Raw genomic sequence first — 13,589 nt, forward strand, 5'->3', positions numbered from 1 at the left:
GAAGTTTTGTCAGCGTTTAGGCAGGAGCATCCCCAAATCATTCGCACCAGAAATTAAGCGCCGCGCTGTGTACCAAGGCCGCTACGGAATTTATATCTATACCCTCCTCCTCACCGCTGCCTTGCACCCTCAACTCACAGACACCCTGACATCGCCGGCGATCGCAGTGCTCTCATGAGCGCACTCGACGGTTTGAGCTTCGCGACGGGTTGCGCGTAATCTCGGAGGCCCAACAAAGACGAAGCTCGCGGAGTGGTTGATATCTGCTCCGACAGGTGCCGCCACACTACCAGCAGATCTTATTTTATTCTCCTGTACGGCGACAATCTGCAACAGCATGCGGACAAACAAAAATAATTCGAGAACGGTCATCGATAAGCGTAAACTCGGGCAATGTGGTTGTGTCTTCAGGGGTGAAGTTACAGCCACAAAAACGTGGATCGTGGCGTTGAACGGATAGCGAGAGCGCGACGCTCATTGCAGCGACGAGCTGAAGGGATTCCGCTCGCCAGATGCCTCACGAACATTGCACGATGTCGCAGCTTTACAAGTTACCAATTGCTAGAAATTGCTAGATACGTGGTGCGCAACAAGGCTGGGGCAATTAATTATGTCCAAGAAAAGAAACCTCAAGATAAACACTCTCGCTCAGCTCACGTCAACATGGACTACGTTGTAACACAGGCAGACGACGCTCGCTGCCCACAGGAGGTTCAGTGACGTGTACTGGACATATCCAATCATATCAGCCGCCTGCGTGACGTCGCGCTTCCAATACGACGCGCACTGGAAGTGGGCGGTTTGAAAATGCGTTTGGCTGAGCCGCTGTGATCGGTGGCGATTCGCAGCTTTAAAGCCTTGTAATAAATTACACAGTTTTCGCACAGAGCTTAAATCGGTCTGTAAATGATCCTTAGGACTTGTTCTACCGGCTCAATGTGTTCGTACATAATCGTCAAAACCGTTTCAGGGTCCCTTTAAGTATGAAGAGTACGTGGAGGAACTGCAGCGCTTAATGCGGCAATACGAAGTTCGCACCAACTCCCGTGGAGGGGTGCGGCGAAAAGGATGGTGGGATGAAGAGGTGCGGAAAGCCTTGGATGAGCGAAAAGCGGCGAACCGCCTGCACAGGAAAGCTGTGAAAACCCTTTCCGCAAGTGATGCTCTCCAAGCATGGCAGGAATACCTGACCTGCAAACATGCTATGCAAACAATTGTCCAGAGCAAAATCGCCGAGCACAATAGCCGTCAACTCCAGTCTTTCACAGCGGACGGTCGCAACGGGGCCAGGAAGTTTTGGACCTACGTGTCATCTCTAGATGGCAAAGCCAAGGTACCTCAAATCCGGCACGAGGATACGGGACAACCAGTATCTGACATGGGCAGGCACTTAGCGGATCACATGCGTAAACTGTACGATGTCGGCAGCGGCGAACAGGAGATTGACTCAGTCGAATACCACCCCATAAATGAATACCGCCTGAGCAATAACGTGAAATGGGAAGTGACCCGTCCAGCTCTAGACCGAGCGATTGCACGTATAGGAGCACACACCGCCCGAGGGCTTGATGGCATACCTGCGGGGCTGATCAAATGCTTCGGGGACGAGGCAAGGCAGAAATTGGCGGACATCTTCTCGGGCATTATGACAGGAGAACCGATACCAGAGGATTGGCTCTGTGGCCGAGTAATCCTGGTGCCGAAGAGAGGAGGGGATGCAGGGCTGTTGCGTGAGTACAGACCGCTCACAGTTACAAGTGTGCTATACCGAACTTTCGCACAAATCTTAAAGACATGGATGAGCGGCTGGGCAGAACACGACGAAAAGTTGACTGAGCTACAGAATGGTTTCCGAAGCAGACGGCGCCTCGAGGACAATGTATTTGTGCTCACACAGGCTATCGAGATAGCACGCAAGGAGAATAGAGGGCTATACACTTGTTTTCTCGACGTCGCCAAGGCCTATGATAGCGTACCGCATGACCCGCTGTTTCACTGTATGACACAAATTGGCATGCCGAAGACATGGGTCAGTCTACTGCGCCGACTATTTCTCGAACAATACGGTGGTTGCGTGCTTTGCCGAAGCTCAAGCTGAACCAGTGAAGGTGATGCGAGGTCTCAAACAGGGATGCCCATTGTCGCCGCTGCTGTATATGCTGTATACAGCCAGCCTGGAGAGGATGCTGCTGGAGGATGGAGGTGGATTCTCGCTAGCTCACTCCTATGGCGGAACACCCGTGCCCTGGAGACTGCCGGGCTTGGTATATGCCGATGATATTGTTCTAATGGCTGACAGTGTGGGAGACCTGCAGCATCTTGTCACACTATCGGCAAATCACCTGAGCAAACTCGGATTGCGCTTCAACGCCAAGAAATCAGCGGTGCTGGTGTTCGCAGGCACGGACACATCGGCGGTGGTGTCGCTGCCGGAGGGTGGGCAGATTCCGTGGAGAGATGAGTACAGGTACCTCGGTGTACAACTGAGCACATCGAGCCATGTCCTAGACATCCACGAGGAAAACATCCGTCAGACATCACGCAAAGCGGCGAACGTGTTGCGCAAGCGAAGTCTCTGGGGCTGCAACCGCTTCCTGCTGGTCCGAGAAATGTGGAAGTGTGTGCACGACCCATGCCTCTCGTTTGCCAATGCTGTGCTGACCTTCCAGTCAGGAACTAGACAGTGGCTGGAGCGAGGGCAGCGAGAGGTTGGTCGACTGGCGTTGGGCTGCCACGGGCGAGTTGCCATAGAGGCCATTCAAGGAGACGTGGGTTGGTCGTCGTATGAGGCTAGAGAAGCCAGGAGCAAGATCGCCTACGAGGGCCGCCTGCGTCTCATGAACGACCGCAGGTGGGCACGGCGCTTGTTCCGCTACACACACTTGACCGGAACGAGGACTGAATGGGCTGCGCGGTTGCACACCCTCCGCCGAAAGTTCGGGTTCTTCGCGAAGCCCGTGACGGCAACCAGGGAGTGCCAATGGGCTCGGGCCGTTCAAGAACAAGTACGGGAAGAAGAAAACGAAAAGTGGCGGAAGGCGATGTGCTCCAAGACAACATTGACGGAGTACCGCAAGCACAAAAGTGTTATAGAAAAGGAACGCATCTACGACACAAATGGGGGTAGCGGCCTTTTGTTTGAAGCGCGGGCTGGGGCACTGCGAACACTTGTGTACCGCCGTCGATTCGACGAAGCTACCGACGACACGAGGGCTTTATGCCGGGTGTGCGAGCAGGAAGAGGAAACCATCCCCCACCTTGTGCTACGCTGTACGTCTCTGTGCCCCCGCCAGCGAGAGGGCACTACTCTGCCCGAGGCACTGGGGTTTGCGCGCACGAGTGACACGGTGCTGCACGCAGGCGATGAAACGGCTGGTGCAGTGAACTATGCAGCAGTTCGCACCACCAAAGCAAGGCTGGTGCGGTGGTGGCGAGCGACGCAGCGGCAGTGAATTAGCCGTACAGACTTATTTACGGTGCTGTGAGTGTGTGTGTGTGTGTGTTTTTTTCTTTCTTCTTTTTTTTTTCGCTGGCTAAGGCAAATTAATCTTGCCCGCCCGATACAAAGGGAATAGCCCCAAGTCGTCATCATCATCATCATCAGTTATAAAGCGAGGTTCACTAACGAAGAAGAACAATGTACACAGGCGTCCACTGTTAAAGGGAACATCGGAGCGTGTGGCGACAGCTCGGCGCCACCGGCCGTCGGCTGCGACGAGATTCTCGCAGACGCAGTTAGCACCGTGCCCGGTGCTCCTTCGTCGCGTCAGCGGTTCGCTTTGCGACGATTCGCAGCGCGGAAGCAGACGGCAGCAGACGACGAAAGAGCACGACTCACAGCGCGCACTGCGCCTGCGCGAAACTCGTCGCAGCCGCTGGCCGGCGGTGGCGCCGAGCTATCGCCACACGCTCCGATGTTCCCTTTAACAGTGGACGCCTGTGTACATGCTGCCGGGGAACTAAGGAAACGATGGAACATGTACTGATTGAATGTGGCGATATTCACCCAGGTATACCTGTGGGCACGAGTCTACAGGAAGCCTTGGGTTTTAGGGACAGCAATGGAAAGCTGAACACGTCCGCGATAGAGATAAGTAAGAGACGGTTAGAGTATTGGTGGCAGAAGAGTATAGATAAAGTACAAAAATAAAGAATGGGGAAAAAAAATAAGGCGTTCTGTCCTCTACGTGGGCGCGGCCAGCAGTTACAACGGCCTCCCGTTAGGGGGTCGTAACTCCTCAGGATCCAATAAAGTTCGTTGTCTGTCTGTCTGTCTGTCTGTCTGTCTGCCTGCCTGAAGAGGCAGAGAGATAGACCGTGAATTTATATTTTTTTTGTATAATAAGATATATTTAATCAATGTAGATAAGGTATTAGGCCAGCATGAAACAAGGAAGTTTTTTTTTCTTTTTTCTTCGAGCATGGTGGCAGACATGTCACCGCCCCGTTATAAAGGGGACGCTCATGGATGGATGCTATGAGCATCCCCTTTAAAACGGGGCGGCGACATGTCTGCCACCAGGCTTGAAGGAAAAAAAAAAAAAAAGCTTCTTTGTTTCATGTTGGCCCAACACCCCATCTACACTGATTAAATCTATGTTATTATACCAAAAAAAAATATAAATTCACGGTCCATCTCTCTGCCTCTTAAGGCAGAATGACCTTATTTTTCCCCCATTATTTATTTTTGTTCTTTATCTCTACTTTTCTGCCACCAATACTCTAACCGTCTCTTACTTATTTCTATCGCGGACGTGTGCAGCTTTCCATTGTTGTCCCTAAAACCCAAGGCTTCATGTAGACTCGTGCCCACACGTATACCTGGGTGAATATCGCCACATAGCATACACAGCAGCGCCGCAAAGCGTTGCTTGGGAAGCCTATATCACGGAGTATAATAAGGGTATACGCATAGCTGCATGCTATCGTCACTTCGCGAAACTTCGTGAAACAAGCCGATGATTTGAATGAAGCAATTTCGATATAACGAAAAGTTTTTGGCGAAAGCCTTAGATGCCTCATCAAACGCGACAATTGACTTGCGTCCCGCGTCGGCGGCGTCGACACGAGTGATGCAAAAAACCATCATCACGTGATGACATCACCATTTGACGTCATCATGAAGTCACACATCGCCAGAATGTGTGACATCGTAATGACGTCATCATGACGTCACACACTGATGTCATCAGATGACATCATTGCTTGGTCAAAGCAAAGGTGGGACGATCCCGGAGGCAGTGCAAAACAAGGTGAGGTGCAGAAAGCTTACAATGACTCTGATCCTGGAGGCATTGCAGAACCACGTTAGTTGCAGAAAGCTTTAGGAGGGGGCCTCGGGAGGCTCAGCGCATCAACTTAGAAGAAAAAGATTATGGCTTACGCCTTCGAGTCGACTGAGGTGGATGAGGTGCCTAAAGGACCCATGAGTTTCTTAGCGTTCAAGGTCTTCTAAGGCCGTGATTTGGCCAGTTGCTCAAGGGTGTAAGCAGCAAACCATTTCCCTTTTGTAACATCGCCAACCTGAATGAGTTGAATAGAGCAGTGGTTCCGAAACTTAGGGCTCTTACTCGCGACAAGGGTCCTAAATCTTTAATCCGTCCTTTTGAACCAGGCGTGTTCGTCTCTGCCGAATATTCGTACTTGATGAAGCAGCGCACAAAAGTAACATTCACGCACACATAAGGAAGACGCAAACACAGGCGCTGGACTGCAACTGATGCCTAAGTCTTTTGCGCGCTGCTTCATGAATATACCGGCTCACTAACTATTATTAAGTGAGCTCATGCTTGATTCTATACAGAGGTCATTTTGCTTCTACAGCTTCTTTTTCTTTTTTTTCATCCCGTTCACATTATTTCTTTCGTCACGCCTCGCAAATAAACGACCGGAAGATATGAAGTATGAAGCCACTTGAACACGAGTGCACCTACGTACCAAAAAACCGTCTTCTCTCTAGCGGCTCTGTGACAGGGTACAGCCACATAGCTGTCGCTGCCAAGGAGACGTACATTCATGTAAAGATCACTCAACCGTGATGAAAGGACGCTGCAGGAGGAATAGCATCACTTCGGCATTCGCCTTGGAGCTCCGCTAGCAACCTTATTTAAGCGTTGGGCGCTGACACGCCACTTATTCGAGATTGCGCGAATATTCGTCTCTCGTCTGGTCGTCGGCTCGCACTCGCTGTAAGCATGAACGGCATCGCTCTTGGTGTCTTCGTCGCGACTCTGAGCGCGGCGGCGGCACAGGTCCGAAACATCTCGTTCAAGAATTGCGGTGAGTGTATGCGACGTGGCCTATGGATGTGTGCGGTTTGCTGTTTAACCTAGAGATTTTCTGTTCCGGACGTGTGTACACATTCTGGCGTGAGAAATGGGACTGAACTGTTGCCAGAGCTAAGTAGGCTTTCAGAAACAAAATATCTGAACGCAAGCGTGGCAGTTAAAATGGATATTCGTTGCAGCAGAATGTTACACTAAGAGAGAGATAACTAAGAAAATAACTTTTGATTTGTACACAATAAGCGCCGAAGCGTCCCGGCTAGGTCCACAAAGCGACCGACAAACCAAGCCTGCCAGCCCTCTCGCGGGCCCTTTGGATGGCCAGATGAAGTCTAGGGTCTTGGCTCATGATGTGCTCGGACCATAGGCATGTGCAGGGTTCCCCATTAGGAAGGGGGGGGGGTAAAGCTTCATCGCAACCCCTTCCTTTGATGGAGCCCAAAGCACATGTTTCAAAATGGATTTTTTAAAATGAAAATGAAGCCATGACGTGCTTCTCAGAATGGTCTGCCTTTGGTCCCTGGCTCTCCTGAAGTAAAGATGGGAAGTAGTTATTGGAATGCAACATCAGGGTCCTTCGGTCGCAATTATCGTCAAGAACCTGCGCAGCCATAACTGAGTAAACATATGGGGCAGACTATCCCCCCACCCCCCTTGGCCGTACGCCTATGGTTCGGACCACCATTCTTCGGAAGAGGTACGCCCTAAGAGCACGTGGTTTCGGTCTGCATGAAAACCGCATAAATGGGCAATTGGAGTTGCAGTATCTGTCTAGGTAGATAGTGTGCAGATGTGCAGGGTTAGGGCATGATTTTGTCTGTAAGAGTCTTAGGATGGCTGCTTGACCTCCGCACAATGAAGATTGAGGCAGGGGCCGCTTCCGTCTCGATAGATGGTAGTGCTTGTATATGTCGTTGTACATCTCACGAACGCACCAATTTCAGCGTCCTCGAAAAGCAAGTATTGAAGTTGACGAAAATTCTTCGTGGCCCAACCAAGGACGGCCGGCGCACCTGCTATAGCTTATCAGAAGGCTTGCAAATTGCAGCAGATATGTGGCCAGGCTCTGACACACAGGGCACGTGCCACGTGCGTAATAGCACGTGTCCTATGCTACTAGGCAAATTTGCACCAAAAATTGGTGCAAGACCCGCTATTGTATACATTCTGAAGCTCTTTTAAAGTCGAGACATATTGAGAAAATATCGAGCAGGTGGGTGAAATTTGGGCCCATATAGTTTCAGAGCCGAAGATCGGAGCTTTGCTGCACCTCTTGGCAGCAATGCGTGGTTGAGAGTCAATTGTTACGAGTTTTGGATCCGAAGCATGTAGTCCTAGCGGCGGGAATCGCGGCAAACAGCATAGCATATATGCTGAGCAAGATGCGCCTTCATTGGCGACGAGCGATGAATAACGGTGTTGGCTTCAGTAACACGATGTTCTGTGCAAGCACTGCGTTTTAGTGAAACATTTCCTCTATTGCTTCTTTCTTTCTTTTTTTCAAATTAAGGTGGAACCGTGAAGTCCGTCCTCATAGAGCCCTGCTCGTCAGAACCGTGTGCGATAAAGCGAGGGGATACAGCAAGGATCAACATGGCATTTACTTCAAGTAAGCAGCCACAAACATTCCCGCAGGAAAATTATCAACCCTCTGAGGAATGCAGCCATCTCCAAGCTCGCGTAACCATAGGCGTGCGCAGGGTTCCCCTTCAGGAGGGCGAAGGTTTGTCGCAGCGCCCCCCCCTCCTAATTATGTCAATGCATGGCGCTGACATTGCGCCCCCTCCATCGCAGCACCACCCCCCCCCCCTCGCTATTATGTCAAGTGTGCGGGGCTGACTTTGCGCCCCCCCCCCCCCCCCCCTGTGCGCACGCCTATGCGCGTAACGAGAACTTACGGTACTAAAGTTCTGTCTCAGCTGCCGTTATTTAGTCAAGTCCATGCGATCCTCCGTTGTTGAAAATAATAACATGTGAAGTATTAGTTTGTTACGGTGTTCCTACTGCACGACAAGTGTGTTTGTACAAAACCAATCCTCTAAGTTCTAACGGGTATAGGTCTGGTAGGTCCAGTAAGGGAGTGGTGGGGAGTGAGAAACTGCGCAGTCTATGGCTGTGGAATTTGTACGCGTACAGTGACGCGCGGCGTCACATCATGGGTGTTCTCTGGTCACATGCGGGAGAGTCAAGTCAGTCAAGTGACCCGAGCAGTAACGTGACGAATGACGTGATTGGTAAAGCGGCATGTCGCTGTCGGCTCTGGTTCTGGCAGAAGGGATCCAGGCAAATTAGTGAGAACCGCGAAGTAGCGCAATACAGGCCCCCCGGTGACACGCATCAACCACTGACACTGGCAAAATAACAATACTTATGCAACGCCAGGTAAAACCCTTCCATTTCATTCAAATTGTGGTTGTTGTAAACGTCATATGTGATGTTTCTGCACAGGTCACGTGACTGTACGCGTTGACGCGCTGCAACGCGTACGTGTGTTCGGGCCTTTACGCGTTAACGGCGACCGGAGGTTCTGCCGCTGCGCTCTTCATAGCATAGAGGTAATATGGTTAATATACTCTTCATAGCGACATTGCTTCGCAGCATAGTACGGAGAAGCGCGCGACACGGAGCCGGGTTTCGCAGGTAGCAGACTTATTTAAACCCCGCCACAGCTCGTACATATTTCATTGACAAGCTTTAACGCATCATTAGTCGCAAAAGGTATACAACAGTGCTTTAAAATGGGAAACGACTGGATATGTACAAAACTTTCGAAAATTTCAAAGCGTTGTACACGCTTGCACTCTTTGCCACCACACCTCATTCAGTTTTTCCAGCTGTGGAGCCCGGGAAAAATTAAATCGTGAAATTTGCTGCACCAAAAACACAAAACGTATATCAAGGGTGAAGAAAAATTCAGTAGTTTTTGCCCACGTGGATTTTGCCACCAGCCCTTGTGTACATATTTATTGTGTACAATGAGCCCATTCAGTGTGTGCTCTAGTGAAACCAAATCTGACCTTGCGAAGTTATTAGACCCTGCAACGTGCATTTTCGTACAACTATAATGGCCTACTCTTCAAACCGTCCTGGTAATGCAGTTAACAAAACTTGAATAAGTTTCAAGCCACTTCAACGCACCAGTTTCCCTGTGACCCATTTATTTACCTGCACTTTCCAGTAGGAACAGGCTAAAATTTGGCAAAAACGTTATTTCATTGCTTGAAGCGTTTCGACACATTTGGTTTGATGTATTGATTTTTGAGAATCAACGACACTGCAAATAAACACAAAAAATTTTTACAAATCACGTTATGTCAAGTAAAGGCTTCACTTGATCAGCGTTGCCCATTTATGCACAAGCTCTTGCAATTTATGAGTGCAAGCTCTACATGGAACACCTCTTGCCTCATAATTAACTTCTGTAAGAGAGAAAACTTATTACACTATTTATGGTTTCCTAAAATGCACGCTACATAACATGCTTCAGCACAGAATGCCAAGAAACGTTATTGTTCGCAGATCAACATTCTCCTACCTTAATGGTGGGCATCAGCGCTGTTCTTGAAGATGATCTTGAGCTCCGTCTACCCACCACGGATAAAGATGGCTGCCGCAGAAGAGGTATTCAGTGCCCCATACAGCAGGGCTCCGATTACACATTCAACTATGATCTGGAAGTGAAGCCTATTTACCCAAAGGTAATTACATTTATGATGCTGTTGCCTTATAGTTTTCACAACTGCTTGAAATCTCAATGAAAATAGCTATTTGTTATTTTTGTTTCTTTCACTTAAACGAAACTTCACACAAATGAAACACTTGAAGTTTTGTGTGAGCAGAATCTATCGGAGCCAAATGGTAATGTGGTTACACCTATGCGCAACTGCTGTAGTTTCTTGTTTGCACTTAATATCGCATTTCTGTGTTAAAACATAAAACATGTACCTACAGCTTTGACCTTGCGGACACTGGGGGAAGTTACAACATATATGGCATCTGCTTTCAAAGAGACAGTGCAGGAACAAGTTTTTTTGCAGAATGCTTTTCCATTGAACTACAGAAAAAAAAAAGTCTGGAAAAGAAAAACTTCTTAAACAATATTCCGTTTTTAACTTGGCGTCACACCCTCGATTTATTTCGTTGAAGATTCTCTAGCTATCAATTCAAATGAGGCATGACAGTGCAACATATTGATCACATGCCACTACTGCCTTTTACAGCAGCAGTGCTTGAGAACTAGAAATCCGTAAGCTTACAATTGAGAAATTGGCAATCATTGTCTCCACAGTGAAGCTCAGCTAGTTATGGGAGGAGCGGTTGTGTGACAAGTAGCTGAAGGATAGAGGAGCAAAGGTAGAGTCATGTGTCATTAATGAAAGTCATTTGATCTCTAAGAGTAGTGGCTGTAAAATGTGGTGAGAGAGGTGTCCGTTGTTTGCCCTTCCATTTGCCAATGTGTCCTGGGCACAAGACTGAACTTATGCATGTCAGTGTATTTTACTTTGTTATTGATGATCATAACTGGCAATAATAAAAAGAGACACCCTAACACCTCTGTTTTTTGTTTCAGCTGAACACAACAGCCAAGCTCAAGCTTACCGGAACAAGGGGGACAGTTGCATGCGTCTTGTTCCCTGTCAGACTGGTCTGATTGAACAGATGCAAAGGAACACTTCCGGAACACCATCCACATCGTATTTCAAAATAAAGTGCTGGTAATGAGTTGGAGCTGTGAGCCATAAATGGGGGGAAAACGTATATGCTGCAATTGCTAGCAAACCATGGTTAGCAACACAGACAAAACGACTGTGCCATTTGAACATATGACTATCAGCACACCGCTAACTCCCTAGGCCACGGAAAGCTAACGTAGCAGAAGACAGAAAACTGAATATTCCTTGTCTTCATTTTCCTATTTAACTGACCTTCCTCTCAGCAATAAAGGTTCAAAGAATTGTTCGCCAGCTTGTTCAAAAAGTATTAGGTGTAACAAAATAATTGGTATAATGCTGTTGGCTCCCGATGTTAGAAACAACACGAAGCACACAGGACATTGCGAATGCTGAACGAAAACATATTGCCGTGTCACCGGTTTATTACAGAAAATATGGTTATAACGTGAGGCCTATCCGAGCAATAAAATGAACGCAGGCCAACAACACTTGCTACAGTTCATGCAGACATCGTTCACTTTGTTCCAGTAAAAGTTTCGCATTTCCTAATTAACTTTGTTGAAGTACTCCTGCGACTTCTTGGGGTCAGGCTTGATGGTGGGCGAGTCGGGCTGCCATCCCGCCGGGCAGACTTCCCCGTGCTTCTCGACAAACTGGAATGCCTTAACCAGCCTCAGCGTCTCGTCCACCGAGCGACCCACGGGAAGGTCGTTGATGGTTATCTGTCGAACGACGCCCTTGGGGTCGATGATGAACAGTCCACGAAGCGCCACTCCTGCGCCTTCGACGAGCACACCGTAGTCGCGAGAGATGGTCTTGTTCAGGTCAGAGAGCATGGGGATGTTGACGCCGCCCAAGCCGCCGTTCTTCCGCGGAGTGTTGGCCCACGCCAGGTGGGAGAAGTGCGAATCGATGGAAACAGCAACAACTTCGGTGTTCAGCTTCCTAAACTCGTCGGCGCGGTCGCTGAATGCAATGATCTCGGTCGGGCACACGAAAGTGAAGTCTAGCGGATAGAAAAACAGGACGAGGTACTTCCCGTTGAAGTCGGCGAGGGAGAGCTCCTTGAATTCGTTGCCGACAACAGCCGTACCCTTGAACGGCGGGGCAGGTTTCTGTACCTCAGGAGCAAGAAGCCTGGGTGCAACGTGGAGTAAGCGTTGGGTCTGGACGCCCGTACTGCGAGACGCACTGGCAACGGCACACGAAATGCCACGCCGAAGCACCGAGGCAAACACACGCGACATGGTAACAATTGCTGGACTGCCCAGTTTTCAAACAAGATAGGAAATACAAACGCCGGCCGGTGAAATGCAGCAGAGACTGGCAAAAATCTTGATTGTCTTGATTACAGTGTACTAGAATGGGGCAGTGGGCTCACTGCCGTATCCCTGCGCCGCGCCGCCGCGGTCCTCTCCGCGTCGACAGCTTGAGCGCCCGCCAGGGGCGCTGCCGCCAGTTTCTCCTGAAAACTCTCGCGGGCTGTGAAGCGCGTCCCCTTGGTCGGTGGGGGATACGCTGGTTAGGCTGTAGTTGCGGGGGTATCAACAAACGCGAGGTTGATGGCGGGGTGAGGGCCACCACAATGACACAAGAAGAGATCACAAAAAAAAGAGAAGGGGAGGGGTTCGAGCGTTTTATTCTTTTTTTTTTTTTATACTGACTCAAGTAGCTGAACCTGCTGCTTCCATTAGTGTGTGCCCTGCAGCGCATGTTCACGCCATTCATTCATTTGAAGGACCTTTGTCGGCATCACGCGCGCCGCTTTAGTGCACTTATATATGCTTGTTTTTCTGAAGGATCGGCATCTGTGTCTATCCGCAAATCGCAACTGTCTCAAAGACGGCCCGCCGCTGCATCTGGAAGGAAGGGACGCGCTTTTTTACAGCCTCCGGCGGTCGTGCACATAGAGCATGCAGCGTGCGTGCAGATAAATTTCTGGGGCAGCGTTTGCCAACAAAAAACAGCTGGACCCAACGAAGCTAGGAGTGACCGCAGAGTCAAGTATGACAGCAATAAAAGCAAGAAAACGCGCGAGGGTGGTGACAACAAAACCATACTCGTGCTTTAGTAAAAAAAAGGGGGGGGGGGGGTTAGGGGTACTTCTAAAAAAATAATAAAGAACGCTGGTATGTGGCTGCTTGTCTCGCTACCGAAGTCCTAAGCACAGAACTATACTGACGGATGAAACGGGCTGGATAGTGACGTACAGAAAAAGGAGATGTTGAGGGGGGCTGAAGTAGCTCTCATTAGGAAGCAGGGGAGGTCCACAGGGATTGGGCTCTCTTTGGGATGCCCCAGTTCCTGGTAGATCGACGTTGTCGTCGGCTGTCGACTGCAAACATCGCCGGCGTTTCTTGCTGTCCTTTATTTTTCATTTTCGTAGTCGACTAGCAGATCTTCATACACGTTTGTTACATCTGTTTATTGCTCGACCACGAGTGACATTTTCGGCATTGATAATTCATATTGTGATATGGCAAACATTTGCGCATACATAGGCAGTGTTTTGTGTACATAAAATCAGTATGTCAGTGCGTGACACTGTCGAGTGTTTCTTCGTGTCCTGTTTTATCCGCGCTGGTGCAATTCCAAGGTGCAATAAAAATGTGTACGCACGTGATACATGTTA

At 49.3% G+C, this 13,589-nt stretch overlaps 2 protein-coding genes across 2 annotated transcripts; one reads left to right on the top strand and one right to left on the bottom strand.

Moving 5' to 3' along the window:
* Positions 1 to 6,116: 6,116 nt before the first annotated feature.
* Positions 6,117 to 10,961, top strand: LOC119393816 (mite group 2 allergen Tyr p 2). Its single transcript, XM_037660995.2, has 4 exons — positions 6,117 to 6,279; positions 7,795 to 7,893; positions 9,804 to 9,982; positions 10,855 to 10,961. The coding sequence occupies exons 1-4, from the start codon at positions 6,195 to 6,197 to the stop codon at positions 10,933 to 10,935; spliced, it is 444 nt and encodes a 147-aa protein (XP_037516923.1). The 5' UTR covers positions 6,117 to 6,194; the 3' UTR covers positions 10,936 to 10,961.
* A 383-nt stretch (positions 10,962 to 11,344) lies between these two features.
* Positions 11,345 to 12,301, bottom strand: LOC119393815 (peroxiredoxin). Its single transcript, XM_037660994.2, has one exon. It carries the CDS (start codon positions 12,202 to 12,204, stop codon positions 11,503 to 11,505), a length of 702 nt encoding a protein of 233 aa, XP_037516922.1. The 5' UTR covers positions 12,205 to 12,301; the 3' UTR covers positions 11,345 to 11,502.
* Positions 12,302 to 13,589: the final 1,288 nt, after the last annotated feature.

The sequence above is a fragment of the Rhipicephalus sanguineus genome, chromosome 5 (genome assembly GCF_013339695.2).
Source record: "Rhipicephalus sanguineus isolate Rsan-2018 chromosome 5, BIME_Rsan_1.4, whole genome shotgun sequence".
Taxonomy (NCBI): Eukaryota; Metazoa; Arthropoda; class Arachnida; order Ixodida; family Ixodidae; genus Rhipicephalus; species Rhipicephalus sanguineus.